We start from the raw sequence: 24360 nt of genomic DNA, 5'->3' as shown, positions 1-24360 counted from the left end.
ACTTTTCTCCGACATTTGTCAGGAGAAAACTATTCATAGCTGGAGCTCATATTAAAAAGAAAACTTAAAAAAACCATGTAACTGAGGCAGGCCCGCTGACAGGAAAGGGGGCAGTTGTTCTGGGGTCCAGTGATTTAAAAGGGCTCAGGGTCCCAGGCACTGCCTTGCTGCAGCAGCAGTTGGAACCCCAGACCATTCAGATTGCTGCTGGAGCTCCAGTCAGCACACTCCAGGCAGCACTAAAGGCTGACTGGGGATTGGGTGCGGCATCTCCAGGCAAGGATGAGGGCTGTCTGTCTCCAGTCATGCCCCTTCTTCCCCTTCTGGGAGTGGAAAGCCGGACCATCACCACCTTGCCCAAGGGCCCGGCAAGTCTGTCACCACCCCGAACAGAGGAATCATCTTGGACAATGAGTTTCTATGCGCCCAGTTATCTGGAGTAGGCTGATTATGCCTGCAAATTATTGAGCGTTAAAATTGAGAAGCAAGGTGTTGCATTGTTACGTTATATGAGCAAGATGATAACCCAGATCCATATTAGCTTTGACTCCAAAGGCACTACTCCTGCAAGGAAATCAGAATTTGTCCAAGGTTTACCATGACAGAGCTATTAACAGAAAGATCTTGCTCCATTAATTGGAGTTACCAGTAGACCAAGCTTGAAGGCATGAAGGGCTGAACCTGATCAACAGTGATCCAACATAAGTTCAGAGTATTAAGTACCCTGTAGGACTGACTTCTAAAGTTGTAGCTCAGTCAATAGGTCAGTAGTATAAATCACAGTCTAGACCAGCTATTCTAAGCCCCCAGAATGTTCTTAAATACAATGCAGAACTTAATTATTAACCTGAGCAGTGATTTTGAAAAAGATGGAAGACAGGCAGTGAGAGAATGGGACAGATGCTACATTTATTGTCACTACAAAATATTATCTAATAACATGGCCCTTGGGGTTTGAAGACATGTTTATCAAGTAGATCATTATAAGGTCTACAGTGAAACAAAAATTAGATTTTTTTTAAATGTGTCATTGCATTTTTAAGCAGAAAACATTAAGATCTATTTTAAGAGCTCACAAATGAAACATTACTATAACAGTGATAGATGCGTTTTTTCATCATAAAATAAATGTCTTTCATACAGATATTGCAATTTTTATTTCTATACAACTTGTATTTGTATGGCAAACTTTTTTTTCCTGATGCACTATCCACTATATGCAATTGTTGATGCACAGTTATGTAAAGAAGTGTTATTACAGTGGGCCTGAACTGAAAATAAGTTTATAGAAAGTTCAAAGTTCACAACTTTGTTTACTTTTCATCCAGTATGAAATTGTTAACCTTCAAAAAAACAACTAAGAATATAGCTAAATATTTATTATCATAATCTCCCATTTCACATATTTGCAAGTTCAGTACTGAAATACTATCTAATCCAATGCCTCAGCTAAAGTAAATGCAGCAGACTTTTTCTGAACTTTTTCCATGCAGAATTAAAAGCATGGATATTTTATTTTTTATTTTATACTCAATGGCTACGTCTAGACTGGCATGATTTTCCGCAAATGCTTTTAACAGAAAAGTTTTTCCGTTAAAAGCATTTGCGGAAAAGAGCGCCTAGGTTGGCACGGACGCTTTTCCGCAAAAGCACTTTTTCTGGAAAAGCGTCCGTGCCAATCTAGACGCGGTTTTACGCAAGAAAGACCCGATCGCCATTTTTGTAATCAGGGCTTTTTTTCGCAGAACAAATCTGAGCCATCTACACAAAAGGACTGCATAAAAGGACTTTTGCCTGAACGGAAGCAGCATAGTATTTCTGCAAGAAGCACTGATTTCTTACATGAGATCGTCAGTGTTCTTGCGGAAATTCAATCGGCCAGTGTAGACAGCAATTGTAATTTCTTTTGTGGAAAAACTTGCCAGTCTAGACACAGCCAATAGTTTTGACACATTATCTGCTATATATCTGAGTTTGTGAGTCTATGTGTATGCCCACACAACAGGGCTAGAGCCGAACTAAGTTAGGCAACTTGAGCTATGTCAATTACGTAGCTTAAGTTGAAATAGCTTATTTCAGCTTTTTGTGCTGTTTACACAGCAGGAAGTCCAAAAGAGAGCACTCTTCTTTCAACTTCTTACTCCTCGTAAAAGGTTGCAGGAGTAAGAGTAGGAGTAAGAAGTCCTCCAGCTCGCCATTATTTTGACATTATGTCAAAATAACGGCTTGTAATGTAGACTATTTTATTTCAGAATAATGTTAGTTATTCCAAAACAACACTGCTGTGTAAACATATCCTATATGTCTGTCTGTCCATCTGTGAGTCTGTTTGTTCAAGAACTCCTCCTAAGCAGTAAAAGGTAGGACCACCAAATTTGGAATGCAACTTCCTCTTATAAAACAAGGTCAGGGTTTGGTTGTGCCAGGACAATGGGATGTGCATGGAATGTGATTGCTTCACTTCAAACAGAAAGGGAGGGCTGTGATAGCAGGGACAGTTAAACTCCCAAATGACCACAAGGGGGCAGCAAACTCCTCAGCCCCAGGGAGCAGTCACCAGCAGGGCAGCTTCCCCTGTCCTCCCCTGCCACCGTGGACTGGCTCCAGCAAACAGCTGCCAGCCACCCTCTCTCATTTCCCTGAGCTCCCACCCCCATTCCTGCATATCTCCACACCTTCAAACCCCCTGCCCTGAGCTCGACCTCATCCCCCAGCCCTGACTCCTGCACTTCCCATCCCAAACCCCTGCCCTAAGCTTCCCACATCTCTAAGTCCCTGTCCTGGCTCCTGCACCTTCTACATCTCCCACCCCCGAAAGAAGCCATATACTTCAGCTATCTTGAGAAAAAATATTTGTATAAAAAGGAAGCCATCACTGAATTATTTGGGTGAAATCTTGGGAGCTTTACCATTGCCATCAGAGGGGCCAGAATTTCATCCCATTAATTGATGCTCACTCCCAGGGGTACATCTAGACTGCAAGGCTATTTCGGGATACCAGAGGTATCCCGAAATAGCTAACCCACATCCAAGGAACGCATCCACTATTTTAAAATAATTTTTGAAATAACAGATGCGCTATTTCAGCATCCCTATAAACCTCGTTCCATGAAGAATAAGGGATGTCTCAAAATAGTGCTTTATTTCAAAACTTATAGACGTATAGAATGTGCCAAATTTCAAAATAGCCTATTTCAAAATAAAAACGCAAATTGCATGTCTTATTTCGATTTTAGAGTGCAGTCTAGACATACCCATAGTGTATAGTCCAGTAGATAGAGACCAACTTTATTTTCTTAGAACCCTTAAACATATTTGCTACGTCTAGACTGTTTTCCGTTAAAAGCATTTGTGGAAAAGAGCGTCTAGATTGGCATGGATGCTTTTCCGCAAAAGCACTTTTTGCGCAAAAGCATCCGTGGCCAATCTAGACACGCTTTTGCGCAAAAAAAGCCCCGATCGCCATTTTCGTGATCGGGGCTTTTTTGTGCAGAACAAATCTGAGCTGTCTACACTGGCCCTTTTGTGCAAAAGGACTTTTGCCCGAATGGGAGCAGCATAGTATTTCCGCAAGAAGCACTGATTTCTTACATGAGATCGTCAGTGTTCTTGCGGAAATTCAAGCCAGTGTAGTCAGCTGGCAAGTTTTTCCGCAAAAGCACCTGCTTTTGCAGAAAAACTTGCCAGTCTAGACATAGCCATTTTGTTTGGCAATAGCTGATATTCATGTTTTTGTTAAATACTGCAGTTAAGTACCCTTGAGAATATGGGTATGAGTGGCAAAGTTTAGAAGAAAATGAAAAGCCCTTAAATGGTCAGTGTGCACATCATTAGCATTCAAACCGTATAAGCCAAGTCAGACCTTTTCTCTCACCACCATTGTCATCTATTCTTATTTCTATGGGCGTGTCTTCACTACAGAGTGGATCAACACTGTAGCAATCAATCCATTGGTAGTCAATTTATGTGACTGCTTAGAAGTGATAAATTGACCTTTGAGCCCTCTCCCATTGCCTTCAGTACTCCACCAGGAGGAGAAGCGTCAATGGGAGAATAGCAACCACTGACCTTACTGCGGTGTCTACCATGCAGTATGTCGACTTCAGCTATGCTATTCATGTAGCTGAAGTTGGATCTCTCCAATCCCATCAACTTCAGTGGGACCTAAAGACCTTATCATCCATTATTTGTCTGCTTTCTCTAATTTTAATGACAGTTTACATTTGTATACAATAATCTGGGATATGTGGCATAATAGTCTTATTGAGATTAAATAGAAAATGAGAGAAGTGAGAGAGAATGGTAGAATCTATTTTTCCCCTCTTGGTATTCAACACTAGAGTTCTTTAAACAAAAACTGCCTTACAAAATCTTTTGGTTCCAAGGGTTTTTAGTGTACCACAATGCATGTGGGTGCATAATGTGTTTTTGTATTCTTTTGCACTTTATATATATATTCCTTTGTACATATATATATATATATATATATATATATATATATATATATATATATAGGCATAAAAATTCCTAAAGCAACATGACTCTCACAACAAACAGAACTGACAGCCTTTTAGCTGGACAGCATATGCAAGCACAGACTGCCATTGTTCTAAAGCTATCTGAGAGTCAAGGAAACAGAGGTCATTAATTTCACATTTGCAGATATGCGCTAAAATTTATTTAAAACAAAATAACCAAACTTCAAAGCAGAAATGTTGGAAAAGTTTTAAAAGGGGATTGTATGTGGATGCAGGAACAGTTTGCTTGTTCCTGTCACTATGGGCACCGAGAAATTTTACTGTCCTTTGCTTTTGCTAAATATTAGCAGAGTAATTCTTAAAAATTGCATCTCTCTCATAGGCTGGACTAATAACCACTGTTAGTAGTGGCCAGAAGTTGACTTGAAGGGAAGCAAAAGAGGATCTCTGAAGAGACCTGAAATGGCAAGTGAATAAAAAACTGCACTAAATTCCATTTTGGCTGAGTGTCCCACCTACAGGCTCCAGCACAGCTTCTGGAATAAGGAACAAAAATAATAGTAAACTCCCTGTACTTAGAAGACCTGCCAGCAATGGAATGAAAAACAAAGCTAAAGTCCTGTATCTCTATTCCTGCTGCTCAGTTCCAGCCTCAGGCAGCCTAGATAAGGAGATTTGCCAAAGGACCACCAACTCTGTCTCTGCTGAAACAAGCAGAGATAGATGGAGCAGCTTTCAGAGGTGACATCAGAGCATCTGTGCCAAAACCCATCTATTTACAATTCTCATATGCTGCCTCTGAACGCTGCCTGTTTTTATTCATTTATCAAGTCATTCTCCAGTGCCTGCCTTCTCTTACACCTATACTTAATAACAGTCTTGGATTAGCATTTCCTAATGGATTTGGTGCCCAAGTTTTCCGCTGGTCCCAGTTTACTCTTGCTCCAGCAGGGTCTGGAAAGGAGAGGCAGATTTTCATTTGAAGTGGCCCCAACTTCAGTTTCTCAGAGTCACTACATTTAAAACACACCGCACGAACACATGCTGCAAATTAGAGAACACTGAATTAGAAACCAGACCTGGGCATACCTGGGTAACACCCCCTTCCCTCCATCTTGCCACTCAGCCTGGCAAACAGAGTTTCCTTCAATTTCTCACACTTGCTATATTTGTAAATCTGCACCTATCTAAATAGGGCTGGTTTGTTTGCCTGCACTGGGCCATCAGGAACAAGCTGACCCACCACCATTTCCTTCCTTCCTTCCTTCCTTCCCCAGGGAGTTCGCCCACAGCAAAGTTTGCACAGAAGTAGGTTGCAATTCGGAACCTACAGGCAGCAAGCAAGCCAGGAGTGGTAGATTTGTGAGTGTGGCAGGTCAGAATCACCCCCCCCCCCACACACACACACCCACACCTACTTCACCCTAATTAATTCTGAAACTGGGTTTGCAACCACAGGGAGAGGCAAAGGGAGGGAAAGATGCAGGGGGGGGGGGCAAAGAGAGGTAGGTGAGGGCCACAAACCCTGCCCCAGTGCCGGAAGCTTGAACGCTGCCTCTCGACAGTGGTTTTCCGCAGTGTCTCTCTTGCTCTGCCAGCCTTGACATAGACAAGGCTGGTGATCAAGGTCTGGGGAACTCAGTCTACATCCTGTCCTCCCTTCTTTATCCAGCCCTGTATTGTTTAGCCTCATTTCTTTTTTCTTGGTCCTGTTGGTCTCAGACTGCTGCAGTCCTGGCTCTGCCCTGGCTGGCTGGGACCACCCCTACTGTGGCTCTGCAGTTTAAATGTAGGAGTTTGGCTGTGGCTCCTAACTACATTTAAACTACAGAGCCAGTGGGGGTAGCTCCTGGGCCAGCAAATTGTATCAACTACAGGATTGGTCAATTACCCCCCTTCAGCCCCCAGCCGAGCCCCAATGCCTTCCCAGGGGCCGTCCCCAGGTTGCTGGAGCCAGACATCCCTTGCACCCCGCCCAGCTGCCGGTGGCAGAGGGGGGCGTGGGCAGTCTGCAAGCCCCAGCGCTGTGCTCTCCCCGCTGCTCCGCCAGCCGCCGCTGCGATCCTCTCTCTGTCCCGCGGGTGCCCCCTCTCTGCGGCAGGGGGCGCTGTTCCCCTCCTCTTGCTTAGATCCCTCTCCTGAGCCCGGCGGCGTCAGCATGCGCCGGTCACATGACTTTCTCCGGCGTGTGCAGCGAGTTGGGTCACGTGACCTCCTAGGTTCGCTGCAGCCTCCTTCAGTCGGACAGGTGACCAAGACCCGGGGAAAAGAGAAGGGCCGATAATAACACACACCCCTGTCCCGGGCAGCAATAAGTTTGCCTCGGTAGCAAGGGCAGTCGCGAGACCGGCTTCCTCACGCGCTTCTCTACGCGTCACATGACTCCAGCCGCCACTAACCTGGCCGTTGGGCGTGGGAACTACGGTGGCCGAGCTGGGGCTGTTACCTAGGTAACCTGCTGTTTTCCAAGACAAGCGCCTGCCATTCTGGCGGGGCGGCGCGGCAGAGGGAGGTAGGTGGCTGACCGGGGGCGGCACCCGCTGGGCGCCCGGCAACACAGCTCCGTGGTGGGGCACTCGCCAGCCCGAGGCCCCACTCCGGCGGGCACCGGCGCTGGGTAGCCAGGGGACCTAGGGCCTGAGACGCCGCTGCCCGGGCCCACCTGCCCACGGCGCGGTCCCCAGGAGCGGGTTGCGGCTCAGCTATCGATTCGCCGGGACTTAAATTATGGGGCGATTGCGAGTCCCCTCTGCTGAGCGCTCGGGCCCGGTGCGACGGCGTATAAAGGCTGTAGCGGGGATCCACCCCCCGCGCTGGCTGGGAACCCTTTGAAAGGCGAAGGGTTGGGTCAGATTTAGACTAAAGGGACCCTGACACCCCCCCCCCCCGGCTCCGTCACCCTGCATACGGCTGCATTTCCTGCCTTTGAAAAGCGAGCTCCGCATTGTACCGCCCCTTAACATGCCCTTCCGATCCCTGAAACTGATGCGCTGTAAACATAAGAAAAGTGTGTGTGTGTGTGTGTGTGTGTGTGTGCAATGCATTGGAAAATATGGTAACGTGGAAGAAGACGAGCAGGAATCACTTTTTCTTAGCAAGCTTGCAAGTATATATTTTCCATTTGTTTAAGCAGTTGGTATAGTCACAGCTCACAAGACACCTTAGTGTAAAAATATAAAATTCTACTGGATTGTGTGTGTTATGAGAGGTTAAAATCTCCTCCCGAGAGTCCTGGTACTTTTTTTTTTTAACTCTTTTCAAGTTCTTACATAAGGATCTCTTATTTAATTCAAAGTCTGGATTGTGTTTGCAATAATTTTGCAGGCTGTTAATGTTTTCATAGACACTACCTCATTAACTGCATTTTTGTAGTATTTTTCAGTACTTGGACTGTTTTGGAAGTTAAGATTGAGGTGCTGACAATGGCTCATTGGTTTTCAAAAGAAGAACTTGATGAGCAGTTCGAACAATTTCTGAAGGAGGTATGTTTACATTTTACAGTATCATGAGATGGATTGCATATCTTATTTTACTACTTAAAACTGACCCAGGTTGAACCTCCTACATCCGGAACTCCCTGGTCCGGCAACAATCATGGTCTGGCAGGATCATGGATGTTGCTAGACCAGAGCCCCAGTGCCCAGGAGTGCAATCCGGATGGGAGTCCAGTGGCAGGGACTCCCATCATCGGGACTGGTGAGCCCCGGTTTGGAGAGCCCTCGCTGAGAGCAAGACAGCCACTGAGCCCCTATGCAGCAGCAGAGGAGCAGCTGTGAGCTCCATCCCCAGGAAGCTGCAGCCAGACAGGACAGAAGCAGGGCCATTGTGGCTGGGGAACTCTGTCCCTGGAGAGCCCCAGCCAGCTGGCAGAAGCAGGCCGGAGCAAAGCCCTGTAACAAAGCAGAGCAAAGCAGGCCTGGAGAAGAGCCAGCTGAAGGGAGGGGAGCAGCGGTGTCCTGGAAGGCCAGTGGTAGAGGACCTCTCTTGATTCAGCAATGGAACTGTTGGCTGCAATAGAGCAGGAGATACAAGATGCAGGTATATTATATTGATAATTCTTTTAGGTTGTGATCTCATAAAGATTTATAGACCTCCTTAACTTCAAACATGCTCATAGTGCCAGCTTAATTTTGTGCTTAATTTTAAGCCTGTGTGCATGCTTTTGCTGGGTGTGGCCTTAGAAAGCTCATTTAGAAAGTAAAAGAACAGTTTTAAATTTATAGGATTTCAAACTTCAAACGTTATTAATTTTATTGAATAGTTACAATACATAGTAAATTTGAATCAGAAACTCATAAAGCTTCCATTACTTTTTTCATAACTAATTTGAATTATTTTGTGATATGTAACATTAAACATTTTCTTTGCCCTAAAATGACAATTGAAAAGGTGACACAATTTTAATTTTGTTAGCAAATATTTTTATGAACTTCAGTCATAATAGTCATGATTTTTTTCCGCTAAAATTAAAAAATAATTATTTAAACCAGTTAGACTCGCTCTGAGAAAGCAGCTACCATGCCACTTCAGTTTGTTTACTCACCGGCTCTGCAGCCACAGAGCCTCATGGCTCCCATTGGCTGCAGTTTGCGGTTTGAGAAACACTGATTTAAACTTTTTACACCAGAACATGCTGGGTGAAAAGTAGTCCATTCAGCTAATTTAAGTGCCAGGATTGTTAATGCAAAATTTTGTATCTGTAAGTAATTGTAAATTGAACAAACTGTAGATTGCACAAACATATCTACAGACAAACTAACTCTTCAAAATATATAATAGATGCATAATTTCACTTAAAAGCTGCTCTAAATTCTAATAAAATCCATTGCTATAAAGTAAACCTAACAAAAGGGGAGACCAACTGTAGTACTGTAGTTAGAAAGCCTTAGGCTGAAGGGTTTTTATCATTGATGATGTCCACTGTTTAGCAAAGGGACACATCTTGCCAAGAGTATCCAGATTTTCTAGACTTCTGATTCTGATAAATCAAAACACTGTATATTTCCACTGGAGCTATACTGTGTAATCTGTCGCTTTCCCAGTTTATGAATGAGAACAAGTTGTTTTAGGGTCAATCCCAGTAAGATGGAAATGATGCTTGTTAGTAGTGGGGGACCATGTGGAGGGTTTGGCAGGGATTGTGTGCTCTGTTTATTTATGTATGCTTGTCTATTGTCAAGGCAATTCAAAATTTCTCAGTGTTTTGTAAGTTCCATCATCGATTCTGGTTAGCAGCTCTGAGTGTTCTTTGGTTAACCAAGCAATTGGGATCTAATTTTCTGATGCAGACCTTGTTAGAGTTTCTGTGCATTTTTTTTTGTCTTCTATATCACATCTGTTATGTGTGTTGAGTACTCATGAAGGATCCTTGGGATTTTCCACTAATGGAAAATGTTTTCTATTGCCTTTTAAGAGGGGAAGACTTTGTCACTTTTGCCTGGGTTGTCCTCCTATGTCCATCCACATATGCAAGTCGATGCCACTGTATTCCATTTTGTTATAAGCAGATTCTTGCCATTTCTGCCCAAAGAGTTTTGTCATGGGATTTATCTAGTGCATTTTCGTCTGCCCAGAAATATTTTGTGGTCTCTGGGGATCCAGAATTAATGCGGGTTGGCCATCTGTTGTCTTGCTTGTGGATTACTTGACCCGCTTATCTCTACTTTGCATCATACATCACCTGCACTACATCAGTCACTTTTTTGCGCCATCTGATCTCTTCATTTGGTATTTAATCATGGAGCTATATCTTACACATTATCCTTTCCATTACTTTCTGGGTGTCAGTGAATTTTTCGTCCTCCATCCTCATCGTTGACCAGTATTCTGCTCTGTATAGCATTGCTGGCAAAACAGTGGAAACAGTTCTTTCCTTTTCTTCATGGGCAGTTTATCTGTTAGAAACATCTTTATTTTGTTGAAATTTTTCCACTCAACCTTTTGTCTCCGATTGGATTCCCCTCTGGATGATTTGTATATGTTCAGCTGCTAACCCAGATAAATATATTTGTCAACTTCCCCATTTACAGTAATTATTCCTGCTGTACAATGCTCATTATGCATCCTCTTAATCATCAATGTGTGGTCTTCCAAACCAATATCCTGTGAAAGTGTTTGCAGTAGGGATGCAAAATCCCAGTTAATCAGATAATCGATTAAATACTAGGTTAACCTAAATTAACCATACAGGGCTGGCTGCTGGGGCTGGAGAATTTTCCTGGGGAACTGTGTAACCAGTTAACTGGTTACCTGTTCGCATCCCTAGTTTGCAGTTGCTGCAGTTTGTTCTCCAGTTCTACTGTGTCTTTTGCCAGTATTACACAGTTGTTAGCAAAGAGAAGAAGTGTTAAACTGTTCTCCATCAATTCTAATTCCTTCTTCCCAGTTTAGTTTCTTCAACAATGATTCCAGTACTGCTCCATACAAATTTGCTGAAATTGTCATCTTGTCTGACTCCTGTACATCTGATAATAGTCCACAGGACATTGAATAACATTATCTGTGTTGAACATTTCAGTTAATTTCTTCTAGCTTGTCACTATACCTTGAGTCAATTCTGATATTGTTGAGCATGTTGGGTACAGCATTAACTTCCACTGACTTGAATGCTTTTCTGTTGTTGACAAATGCAAGACACAGTGGTACTTTCCTGAGCTCCTGAACTGAGTGAACGGGATCGTGAAATATCATGAGCGGAAATCAACTTGTTCTCTGATTTCGTGCATTTCAAGATCCTTCTTAATTTGAGTGATGCTGGTGTACACCATATTCACTTGTGACAGAAATGTAATCAGACAGTAGTCGATCAATTCTTCTGGATCACTTTTCTTCATTAGTAGTATTGTTTTTGATTTCCATGCCTCTGGAATATGCCTGTTATTGCACCAACGCTTTGAAGATAGTATTTTCCCGTTTTGAGATATTCAGGCCACTCCCGGGCTCTTTCCTCTCTTTATGTTGTGAACTGCCTATTTGATTTCTTCTCGCATAGCATCAGGAACTACTTCTGTCGTCTGCTGCTTTGACGGTGTATGCCGAATACTGACATGCGAGGAGTAGAGGTCATTGTAGAATTTTATACCTATTTCATTCATCTTGCTCCTTTTTGATGGCCTTTCACTGTTTTCATCTTTCAGCACTGTGAGGATAACCTGCTTAAGCCTAACATCTCTTTCTGTCTTCTTCACCCTGGTTCTTTTCAGCCATATTTCTTTATTTTTTCCAAAGTCTTCATACTCTTCTTTCATCTTCATGTGAATTTCTTTGCACAGTCTTCTGTATCTTTCTTCCATTTTTCTAATTTCATGTGTGCCCTTCTTGCCCCATCATATTCACAGTTTCTTTGATGACCCTCTGCTTGCATCCATCATTTTCAATGTCTTTGCCTTCTTAGCTGCTGAGATTATCTGTGAGAGAAATTCTTTGTAGTCTTCATCCATGTTCTTATTGGCCTTATACTTGAGATCCATTTCACTCACATCCTGTGTAAGTGTAAATGCCTCTTCATTGAAGCTTTGGTTTCTGGGTGCTCTTGACTTGGTCTTCGTAGGCATTTTCAATTCATAGTTTTTAGCACAATAGAGGATGATCTGAACCTGTGTAAATTATTTGTTCTATTGATGCTACATCACTGAAGATTCTTCTGGTATCTGCCAGTACATAATCAGTCTGATTCAGTGTGACTCGATTCAGGCTTTTCCACATCCACTGCCGATTGTTGTTTCTCTTGAAATATTGTGTGCAGTATATGAAAGTGGTTTTCCTCTACAAATGCAACCAGACATCCTCTGTGATCATTTCTTATATCTTAACCAAATTTTCTCACATACTTTTCCATCTTACTCTCTTTTCCACCTACTATTGCGGTTCTCAAACTTTTTGGGCTCTGGAGCCCCTCACATGTGTAAAAATTTATGCGGAGCCTTAACGATCCACTGATTGTATGTGTCATACCTATCAGTGTTTCCAGTTTGTCAACCTCGCGGAGCCCCTGGACATGTCTCGCGGAGGAGCACAGTTTGAGAAACACTGCCCTAAAGTAATAGGGGCATAGTCAGACTCCCTACTATCCTGAATGCTATCTCGACACCTTCTTGATTTGATAAGACCCACCAGAGCATGTTTCACCATACTTCACTGTCAAACCCCATTCACCCTAACACCATTGGTAAAGTAGGATTTAGGGGGTGCAGGAAGACTGAGCTCATTGATTACCGTTTTCCAGTTTTTCTGACTATAGTTCAAGCTTCTGCTTAACCAAATTAAGACACTAATGGTCTGGATATGGTTACCTTACATAGTGGTCTCCAATCTTTTTAAGCATGAACTTACTTCTTGAATTTAGATGCAATCCAAGATCTACCTCAAACCCAAATACCCTTGTACCATCTCCTTTGTGCCCCTTCTCTGAGGCTCTGCCCTGCTCACTCCATCCTCCCTCCCCCATCCTCCCTCACTTTCACCAGGCAGGGCAGTGGGTTAGGGTGCGGGCTCTGGTCTTGGATTAAGGCAGGCCTGGGCAAAATACGGCCAGTGGGCCAGATCCGGCCTGCAGAGACAGCAGGGAGTCCCAGGCAGGCTCCCCTGCTTGCCCCGAATGCCGTGCAGAAACACGGTTGCAGGACTCTGTTTCTGTTTTGAAACTGGAGGGGAGGGGGAAGTTTTAGGAGCCATCCTGCCCCCAGCGCATTCCCATTGGCCGGTTTCTGTCAGAAACTAGCCAATGGGAGCTGCTTGTTAGAATAACAGGCCGCTAAGACGAATCATGCTCCCTCTTCTAGTTCTTTCTCTCCCTTTTCCCCGTCCTCCCCCCAGTCTCCTGTTCAACATACCCAAAACCTCTGTCCTCCCTCTTACACATCTGGCACTCCAATCTCCTGGCCCAGATCACAATCCCCTCCTACCTTAGGTCACATCCCAAATCCCTGCATTCTAGTCCCCTGCCCTATAACTTAATTTTCCGGAATTTCTCTTATCACTACCATCCACAAGCAGTTCCACAATACACGCCCAATTAAGGGACCAGAGAGCAAGTGTGGAAGAGCGGAATGAGGGTGCAGAGTAATTGATGCCTATAAAAGATAAAACCCTGGATATCAAGACTCTCCCTGTAAAAATTGGGACATCTGGTCACCCCTCTCTCAGTTGAGTTAGTACAGTGTGGATTTTATTGCTACTTCATATTCTCCATATGATGAACTAAGCCAATAATGATTTTTTTTTAAATCCATTAAGTCAAACTTAAGATAAATGCAAAACAAAAAAGTACAGCAATATTAAGTTTATATAGTTGTATGAGTTAACAAAAGCCAGAAGAGGAAGAGGTAGAATTCTCCTAGCTGCACTGGACGCAAGCATATATATATTTTATATTTATATTTCTGGACTTCTAATCCCCTGGTGCAACATCAATCAAGTTTGGTGTACAATAGGAATGTGAACGACTAGTTGACTATCCGATAAGCATTTGCTAGTTGACTAGTTGCTTCCCTTCCCTTGCTGCCTCTATCAGAAAGAGACAGCGAGGAGGAAAGAAGGGGATGCTTAAAAGCAGCAGCACTACCGCATGGAGCCTGGGCTGCACACAGTACTGCTGCTTTGAAATGTGTGCAGCCCAGGGTCCCCAGCTGGCCCCAGCCTGCACATGGCACTGCTGCTTTGAAACACCGGGCTCCCCATGGCGTTTCAAAGCATCAGCGCCACATGGAGCTTGGGCTGACCCTGTGCTCCATGCGGCGCTGCCACTTTGAAACGCTTCGGGGAGCACAGGGCCAGCAGGGGACTATGTGAGTCCCCCGTTGGCCCGTGCTCCCCACAGCGCTTTCACCTTTGAAATGTAGCAACATCTATGGAGCTGTTGCTACATTTCAAAGGCTAATTGATTAGTCAATGCAATTGCATTGACTAATCAATTTGATTAGCCAAATAATCGAAATTTTACATTGCTAGTGTACAGCTTGAATCCACCCTGATCCAGCACTCTTGAGACTTGACTAGTCCCAGATGAGAGATTTTCCTGGATCAGGAAAGGTAATTTCTGCCCTCCCCCTACCACCCGTCACCACTCTCTTCAGGCTAATATGCATCGACTATTCGATTAGTCAGTTACTTGCAATTTAACATCCCTAGTGTATACCACATGACAGCATTTAATAAATATGCAATCAGGGGGCTGTTAGCAATATTATAATTATTACATTTCTCCTAAAGGGCCGCACATATATTAAGATCTAAACAAGCTGATATGGTTCTGTAGAGAATATCCATAAATCAAATCTAAATTGTCTAACATTAACAATCATATAATGACTGCTAACAAAAGGGACAGTTCCACAAAGATAGTGATATTACAATACTCTAACCAACATCTCCGAAAAAACCCCACCATAATTTCTGAACAATTAAAAAAAAAAAAGTTTTACTAAAATAAGCCCATCATATTTTCAGTAGCCTGCAAGAGAGACTCTTTAAGTACTGAAAGCCCTGCAGCATGAACAATTTAATAAAAACTAGTATGTTATAAAGCTAAAAATGATAGCACATACTGTGAACTCTTTTGACTGTATTGCTCAACAGGAATTTTTAATATCTACCCTTTAGATAGTCAAAATAATTTCCTTAGTATAGTCACAACCCAAGTATTATAGTACCAACTCCCACAAGGACTAAGTGCCTGCCTCTCTAGCTGGGAGTTATTGACAGGTGCTTGATATAAGTTCTGTTTTCAGTTGCTGTTTTTTTTTTTTATGACTAACTGTATCCTTTACTCAGCAAACAGGACATGCACAATGCTGATACTCCTTGGAGTATCATAACTGAAGAAATTGAAACCCCCAGATGTGGTGATTCAGATTTGGAAACTTTTTGTGTCCAGCCATCTTGTCAACTGCAAATAGTAAAATAACACCTGGGATAGAAAACTCTTACACAAAAATTACTACATTTCCCCCAATATGACATTTGTCTGATCACCACTGATTTTTTTTCATTTTTTTAAAAAGAAAAACAAAGCCCCCCCCCCCAAAAAAAAAACCCCAACAACTCCACAATCTTTTTTCCCCCAAACACTGAATTCTCAATACTAGTTTTGATAGCTAAATAAATCTAATCTTGCCTGTCAAAAATACTAAGAATGTAGAGTTGTGTGTCAATTCTTGTGTTTCCCACTAAACAATATTAGTTCTTATTAATTGATTAACAGACAGTTAAAAACATTTAAAACCATGCAAAAGTGAGACCAATTCTTTAGCAACTTTGACATCAATCCTGCAATCATTTAAGCATTTGCTTAACTTACTACCATAATGCAGTCCACTGTCAGTGGAACTACTCCCAGCAGTAAAATTAAGCAAGTGTAGAAGTGAGTTCAGGTTAGCATGTAACACTTCAGAGCAAGAGTGTTCCAGTTATTTAACATACATCAAAGTACTGTTTTCTTGAAATTTCTGCACTAGTTTTTAATTTTTTTTTAGCACAAGCTAGTGTTACGGAGTCTTTTATACACATTTTCAAAGGATCAAGATTCCCTTGATATGTAGTACTATTCTTTCAGACATCACTCTTCAGGTTTTCCAGTTAAGTGAATAAGCTTCTCCTTTCTGCATTACTCTTCTCAGCTACCCATGAGTATCACTGTAAAGCAGCAGTAACTAATTTACAGTTTTTTAGAGCTGCAAGTGCAGGAAGAGGATTGAATGGAAATAGGGTGGGGATGTGGGAAACATTGAGGAGGAAACTTCGATGGAGGCTTGGAAGGAGGCAAGACATGGAAGCAGGGTGATAGGTTAACTGGATAAATGGGTTTTTACATTCCAAGTTTGTACTGACTTTCTTAGTGTTTATTATGTAGCATTTTTTAAAATTAGGCACATAACTAGATGAGTTGATGTACCTCCCTGCACATGTGGGAATCATTGATTTTGAGGATAGTAGGATTGTAAGTAAGAGACATCATGTATTTGTCAAAAACAAATAATGTCAAACCAATCTTTAATTTCCTTCTTTCACAGAGTTAGTGGCCTGAGAGGCTGTCGACGTGCTATATTCTGATTTTTATTAAGGTTTTTGACATAGTCTCATATGACAATCTCAGTAAGAAAACCAGGAAAATATGGTCTAGATCAGTGGTCTCCAACCTTTTTAAGCTCAAGATCATATTTTGAATTTAAGTGCAGTCCAACGTTACCTCAAATATATAAGTACTTTTGTCCCACCTCCCTCCCATCCCTTCTCCGAAGCCCTGCCCCTGCTCACTCCATCATCTTTCTCTTGCCCATCCTCGCTCACTTTCATCAGGCTGGGGCAGTCTTGAGTGTGAGGGGGACTCTTAGCTGCTCTTGGGGCAGGCAGTTAGGATGTAGGAGGAGGTTCTAGGTGCAGACTCTGGGATGGCATTTGGATGGAGGAGTGCTTGGAGTGCAGGAGGGGGTTCACGACTGGGGTAGGAATTCAGACTGTGGGTTCCAGCTGGGCCCTGCCTACGTCAGGTGGCTCCTGGGTGGTAGAGCAGTGGGACTAACACAGGCTTGCCCTGGCCCTGGCCCACTCCCTAAAGCAGCCAGCAAACTCCATCCCAAGTCTTGTTGTGTACCCTCTGCTCCATGGAAAAAGGTATAGAGTGGGAGGGGGCATCTTGACATCAGCACCCTTCTCTCCCTCCCATGCCCTGCACAGAAAGCAGGAGGCTCCCCAGGGGAAAGGGTAGCTACAAGAGAGGAGCAGCAGTGGGGGAAGGAGCAGCTGAAGTGCAGGCACTTGATAGCCTGTTGGCCAAACCAGTCAGGATCACCTGCCAGAGGCTCCAAGATCTACCAGTAGATTTCGATCTACTGGTTGGTGACCACTGGTCTAGATGAAATTACTTTAAGATAGGAGCACAACTGGTTGAAAAGCTACTCAAGAGTAGCTATTTATAGTTTGCTGTGAACCTAGGCAGGTATGTATCTTGTGGAGTCTTGACAGGGGTCTAGAACTATTCAGTATTTTCATGAATTACTTGAATAATGGAGTGGAGAGTATGCTCATAAAATTGCTTAAGACCCCCAAGCGGGGAGGGGTTTCTAGCATTTTGGAGGACAGGATTAAAATTCAAAATGACCGTGACAAACTGAACAATTGGTCTGAATTCAATAAAATGCAGTTCACAAGAGGAAAGTTCAAAGAACTCCACTTAGGGGGAAAAATGTCAAGTGAACAATTACAAAATGGCTAGGTGATAGTACTTCTGAAAAGCATCTTAGGGTTATAGTGGATGAGAAGTGGAATTAGTGAGAAGTGTTGATGCAGTTGTAGAAAGGGCTAATCTAATTCTGGAGTGTATTAATAGGAGTGATGTGTGTAAGATAGTGGACATAATTGTCCTGTTCTACTCTTGGCAGAGGTGACACCTCAGCTGCAGTATTATGTCCAGTTTGGGTGGTACACTTTAAGAAAGATGAGGAGAAATTGGAGACAATCCAGAGGAGAGCATAAAAAATGATGAAAGCTTTAGAAAGCTTGTGACCTATAAGGAAAATCTGAAAAGACTGGGTATGGTCTTTAAAAAAGAAGACTGAGGGATAATCTGATAACAGTCTTCACATGTGTTAAGGGCTGTTATATAGAGTTTCATGATTAATTATTCTCTGTATCCACTGAAAGTAGATGTAAGGGTGATGCTTACCAGGTAACTGGTTACCTGTTCACATCCCTATTCTGAATCCCATCATGTCCTACATTCCTGTTGTTCTCATCACATCAAAATGTATGAATAACTTTTTGCTTCTGTGTACTTCTGTTGCAGTCTCTTTCAGATGATTCATTTGGAAATTCAAAGAAAAAATCTACCATTCTCGAGAGACATCCCAAGAAACGGGAATTGAAGAAGAAAGATCCTGTTCCATGGTGGATATCTGAGGATGATTCTGATGATGGCAGTAAATATTGTGCATTTCTATATAACTTCAGTTCTTTTGGCCACAAGATGTCTGTTAAGATCTTTATATATATTTATATTTATTTTTTTGCGTCCAGAAGAAAGTTCGTAATATGAGTATAGTTCTCATATTTACAACTACAGTAGACTTCCAATAATCCAGCACCTTTGGGATCCAGGGGGTGATGGATTATCGGATATGCCGGAGTATCAGGAGGTACTCTGCCGGGGGGCTGTGACAGGTCTGCCGGGATCCGCACTGCGACTGGGAGAAGGGGGGTGAGAGGGCGTGTCAGCGGGGAACAGCATGGCGAGGGGAGAACCCTCTGCTGTTTTGCAGAGAGGCGGGGGAAGTCCCGCACAGCTGCCGGTGACAGGCCAGCTGGGTCTCTAAGCGGCAGCAGCGGACTTGGAGAAGAGTAGCTGGGGTGCTGCCGGGTTGGTCCCGCAGAGCCGCCCCTCACCTGAGCGGTGCTGTGGGACCAACCCGGCAGCATCCCAGCTGCTCTGCTCCGCAGCTTCCCCAAGTCCGCCGCTACCATTTGCCTCCTGCCTGCAGGCGGCAGCGGCAGACTTGGGGAAGCAGTGGGGCAGAGCAGTTGGGGTGCTGCTGGGTTGGTCCCGCAGCGCCGCCCTTCGCCTCACCCCCTCTCCTCCGCCGCTGCTTGCAGCCTCAGCTGGCCTGTAGCAGGCGGCTGCATGGGGCTTCCCCCGCCTCCCTGCAGAACGGTGGAGGGTTCAGCCTTTGCCGCACCGTTCCCAACTGACCCTGGCTGGACGCAGTGAGGGTCCCGGCAGACCCATCACAGGAGTATAATCTCCTTCCACTGTCCTTCCCTCCCCTTCCTTTTCCCAGCCCATGAGCACACGTGGGGCTCACAGTAGCGTCAATTGTCCAGCTGGCAAGAGCACTTCTGGGTTCCAGTTGGTGCCGGACTATCAGGAGTGCTGGACCACTGGATGCCGGACAATTGGAGTTTTTCTGTATTTACAACTTTTTTAGCAAAATAACAAGTACTGTTTGCAAAATACAAAATAGAAATGAATTCATTAAATTATTTTTATTCAAACCTTTTTTTCACATAAAGATAATATATTAATATATGTAGCATATAAATTAGACCTATTCAAATACGAATAGAAGTTACAATGTCATTAGTAATGCATAATCATATTTTTTTCTTGCTCAATAACTGTAGAGGGAAGAGGAGAAAATTTAATTTTGAAACAATCAGGTTCCTGTTCATAATAATTATACTTGTATCTGTTCATATCGGCGGAGGGAGGCAAATGCAGGAGAAAAATCCACAATAAAAGCAGAGACATGCTGCCATTTCCTCTTCCTCAATGAGGTGGAGATTTCTCACAGACCTGTATTGGTGTATTGGTAAAACCTATGGTCTTGATGGTTCTGGCAGTTTCTTGTGCAGAAATTACCATGATCACATCCTCCTACAAGAAAATATATATTGGTTGCAAAGCTTTACCTCAGCTTCCTGACTCAGTATGATTGCATGGTGACCAGTAAACAACAATCTAAGGAGCCAGCTTTTCACAGATTGCCACTCATTTTCATAATGAATCATGGCTCTTATTCTTATTATCCATTGCAGCAATGTAAGGGTGATCTCAGCTGAAAATTCCAGAAAGGATCCCCTAAATGACCATAAATGATCTGGGAGAAAGGGGTAAAGAGTGATGTGGCAAAATTTGGAGATGAAACTAACCTGCTCGAAATAGTTAAGCCCAAAGCAGACAGTGAAGAGCTTCAAAATGATCTCACAAAACTAGGTGACTGGGCAACAAAATGGCAGATTAATTTCAATGTTGATAAATGCAAAGTAATGTATACTGGAAAACAACCCAAGCTATACAGGCAGTCCCCGGGTTACGTACAAGATAGGGACTGTAGGTTTGTTCTTAAGTTGAATCTGTATGTAAGTCGGAACTGGCGTCCAGATTCAGCCGCTGCTGAAACTGACCAGCGGCTGACTACAGGAAGCCCGAGGCAGAGCAACTCTGCCTCGGGCTTCCTGTAGTCAGCGCTGGTCAGTTTCAGCAGCGGCTGACTTGGGGACGCCTGGGGCAGAGCAGCTGGGGTGCTGCCGGGTTGGTCCAGTAGCGCCCAGAGTGGCGCTGTGGGACCAACCGGCAGCGCCCCAGCTGCTCTACCTCAGGCGTCCAGAAAAAAGCCTGGTCTGCTGGGAGAGGGGGGAGGGGCATACTAGCTGCGCCCCCCCCCGCCCCCCAGCAGACCAGGGAGACGCCGGTGGCGGACCGAGATGCACCGCGGTCCCGCCGCCCGGGTCCTCCGCGGCTTTGCTCCGCGTCTCCCTGGTCTCCTGGAGACCAGCTGACCAGGGAGACGGGGAGCAAAGCCTCTGAGGACGCCGGCAGCGGGACAGCCGTGGCGCGTCTGGGCTGTCCGCTGCCCGCGTGCTCTGCGGCTTTGCTCCCCGTCTCCCTGGAGACCAGGAGACGAGGGAGATGGGGAGCAAAGCCGCGGAGCATGCGGGCAGCGGACAGCCCAGACGCGCCGCAGCTGTCCCGCTGCCGGCGTCCTCAGAGGCTTTGCTCCCCGTCTCCCTGGTCTGCTGGTCTCCAGCAGACCAGGGAGACGGGGAGCAAACCCCGTTCGTAACTGCGGATCCGACATAAGTCGGATCCGCGTAACTCGGGGACTGCCTGTATGTACAAAATGGGAGAGGGGAATAAATTAGCAATTACGCCTCGAGAGAGATCTTGGAGTCACTGCTGATAATTCTCTGAAAACATCCATTTAGTGAGCATCAGCTGTCAAACAAGCAAACAATGTTAGGAATCATTAAAAAAGAGAAAATAAGACAAAGAATATATTTTTGCCTCTATATAAAGCCACGGAACACCCACATCTTGAATACTGCATGCAGGTGTGGTTGCCTCATCTCAAAAAAAGATATTTTGGCTTTGGAAAAAGCTCAGAAAAGGGTAACAAAATTACTGCTGCCATATGAGGAGAGCGTAATAAAACTGGGACTTAACAAAAGAGAAGACTAAGGAGAGATCTGATAGAGGTCTGTAAAATCATGACTGCTGTGGAGAAAGTAGATAAAGAAAAGTTATGTACATACTCCCATAACACAAGAACTAGGAGTCACCAAATGAAATGAATAGGTAGCAGATTTAAAACAAACAAAAGGAAGTTTTTCATCACACACTGCACAGCCAACCTGTTGAATTCCTTGCAAGAAGATGTCGTGAAGGCCAGGACTTTAACAAGGTTCAGAAAAGAGCTAGATAAATTCGGGAGGGTAGGTCCATCAAAGGATATGTACCAGGATGGATAGGAATGGTGTTCCTAGCCTCTGTCAGAAGCTAGTAATGGGTGACTGGGAAGGGATCATTTGATGATTATCTGCTCTATTCATTCCTTCTGGGGCACCTAGCATTGGTTACTATCAGAAGACAGGATTCTGGGCTAGATGGTCCTTTGGTCTGACCTCTTCTGGACATTCTTACAAAGTTGTGCAAATGCTGCTGATCATCTCGGGCTGCAAGAATGACTGTGTTCCACTGATCTGTAGTTCTAGTCCAGACCCAGATTAAACATATTCACAAATACAACATGCAGAATGGAACTCAGCAGGAGTCTGACTGTTGTCTGATAAGCAACTCATCGAGCTTATCTTGGTCTGGTTTTTTACAGGTTCTGTTGCAAATCTCAGATGTTTCCAAAGTGCTTTTGAAAAGCTCCGAGAGAACTTTCTTACTGAGCAAGGAGTACAAGCATATCACTTCCTTTCTGCATCCCAGCCCCTTACACTGGTTCAGTGAAAGAGAGTGAAGGTGGAGGAGTGCAAGCAATAGAAGGAGGGATATGGAGTGAGCATGGGGCAGGGCCTTGGAGAAGAGGTTGGGGTAGGGATTTAGGGTAGGGGGTGGGGTAGAGTGATCAGTTTTATGCAATTAGAAAGTTGGCAATTCTACTAGACTAGAGCATGCTGTGTTCTAGCTATATCCAGCTTGTACAGCTGTGTTTGTGGTCATGTTGAGTAGGGAATTAGCATATCTATACTCAGCTGAGAATCTATGCCTAAAAGTGTATTTTGTTGAGAAACAGCTTGTTATTGTTGTGTCTAAGTTGTTAGTTAAAGTTGACTTTGTCTCTGAATGGAAAATGTATGAGAATAAGTGGCTTAGAGAGAAGAGAATTCCTGTAAACATCTGTCAGACATACTGACTGCTTGGGCAATGACTTTAATGAAAACACAATGAATAAATATTTTAAGATACAGACAGGTATCTAAGGTTTTGTGTGTGACGGAAATTATGACATAGTGTATTACTTGAAAATGTAAATGTGATCATATAATTAAAGGCTATTGTAATACATACATTGTGAATGTTCATTATAACTTTCTTCTTTCCTGACGTCTTTTGAGTATGTATATGCAACCTGAATATTATTTTTTATAGTTTTTTTTTAATTACGTGAAATTTATTTTTTTTTAACTCACTTAAGTTGCTGCTGAGGCCAGGAGTACAATTATACAATTATGTGTGTGTATGTGTGAATAAATAAATACCAAGCTATGTTTTCCCTGGGCTGCCAGCTATATTTACAACTAAATATTAATCTTCTTATAACAATTCTGGGTATATTTGGTTTCCATGAATGCTCTTGTGAAGCAGTTAAAAATAAGCTCTATTATTTCATAACATACAATGTTCACCTAAGCAGAATCTAGTGTTAAAAACATGATTGTGAAAATTTAAAATAAAAAAGTGGTAAGTAGCTAAACTTAACAAGCCATGCAGAAGGCTTTTAGAGAATGTAATAGGAGCTCAGGGACACAAACAGGTTGAACATCTTTGCTGCTATGATAAAATATATAAACCTGACTCATTCTAAAAGGGTAACTAAAGTATTTGACTCTGCAGTACAAATTATCTTTTGTTATTATTGATCTCTGTTGTGTACAAAATTCTTTTCCAGAAACGCTAAGGACAAATGGAAGCTTTCTCAAATCACAAAAGCATTCTCAGCCTATCGTGGAGGTGGATGAGGAAGCTCACTCAGGAAAAATGCAGCTCCAAAAAAGTGATGGTGTTTCTATATCCTTGAGTAGAGACAGCTTGGAACCTGATGGTAAGAAATAACAGAGAAGAATCATTGAATCTGATTTATTAGCAAATTATTGGCCAGTTATTATGAATGAAAAGATATTTTTCTAAAAATAAGCATAATGTTGAAAATTGCTGAAACTGTTACATTAAAACAGTGTTCTCGACCCTGATCCTGAAACTAATCCTGCATAGGGGTTCATCTGCATGGAATCAGTTGCGGGATCCTGTACACTATTTAATAGTTCTTTAATGCCATTAGCATGATATGTGGTGGCTGTCTTTTATTATAATTAAACTTTTGTGGCTAGTCCATGTACTAAGATTATAATATTGTAATTAGATTTTGATATTTTTTTTAATTTAGATTCAGTTGTGACTTCTGGACCTAATCAAAGTATTTTGGGAGCTGGATTGGATACTTTGGAGGAACAAGAAGAAAAAGATAGATTCTTTGCTAAACTTGAGAGAAGAGCTTCCTCTACCATTGATTATTCAAGATTAAACAAAGAGCTGGATTCAAATGATTCTATATTGCCAGCAGCATTTGTGTGGTAATGTGTGGGGAGACCATAAGCTAAAATTACTACTTTTTTTTAATATGTATACACACACACACACACACACAAATTACTACATATATAGTGAGAGTGAGAGTGTTTGTGTGTGTGATGGTGCTCAGAAGCCCAAATCACAATCAGAGCCTCATTATACTAATTACTATGTGAATATAGAAAGTAATGTGTGGTCACTACTTGGAAATGTTTATAATTGAAGACTATGTCTGTCCTTCCAGCAGGGGGTGTGATTTCCAGTTCTAGGAGACACATGCTATTTGCAATCAAGTTAGCATGCTAAAAGTGTGGT

At 43.2% G+C, this 24360-nt stretch overlaps 1 protein-coding gene across 12 annotated transcripts in view; it reads left to right on the top strand.

The window, feature by feature from the left end:
- Positions 1-6424: 6424 nt before the first annotated feature.
- CEP162 (centrosomal protein 162) overlaps positions 6425-24360 on the top strand; it is a 79469-nt gene continuing 61533 nt past the window's right edge. For 4 of the 12 annotated variants that reach the window (XM_075923828.1, XM_075923825.1, XM_075923824.1 and 1 more), the window contains exons 1-5: positions 6429-7584; positions 7851-7960; positions 18259-18391; positions 23366-23518; positions 23861-24047. In XM_075923828.1, coding sequence (XP_075779943.1) covers positions 7440-7584; positions 7851-7960; positions 18259-18391; positions 23366-23518; positions 23861-24047 — 728 coding nt within the window. In that variant the 5' untranslated portion in view covers positions 6429-7439. Of the gene's footprint in view, positions 7585-7850; positions 7961-18258; positions 18392-23365; positions 23519-23860; positions 24048-24360 lie in introns of those variants that run through there. The other 8 variants (XM_075923827.1, XM_014578693.3, XM_075923834.1 and 5 more) reach the window with 7 other exon arrangements.

This window comes from Pelodiscus sinensis, chromosome 3 (genome assembly GCF_049634645.1).
Source record: "Pelodiscus sinensis isolate JC-2024 chromosome 3, ASM4963464v1, whole genome shotgun sequence".
NCBI classification, from domain to species: Eukaryota; Metazoa; Chordata; order Testudines; family Trionychidae; genus Pelodiscus; species Pelodiscus sinensis.
This window is presented reverse-complemented; position numbering and strand designations above follow the sequence as displayed.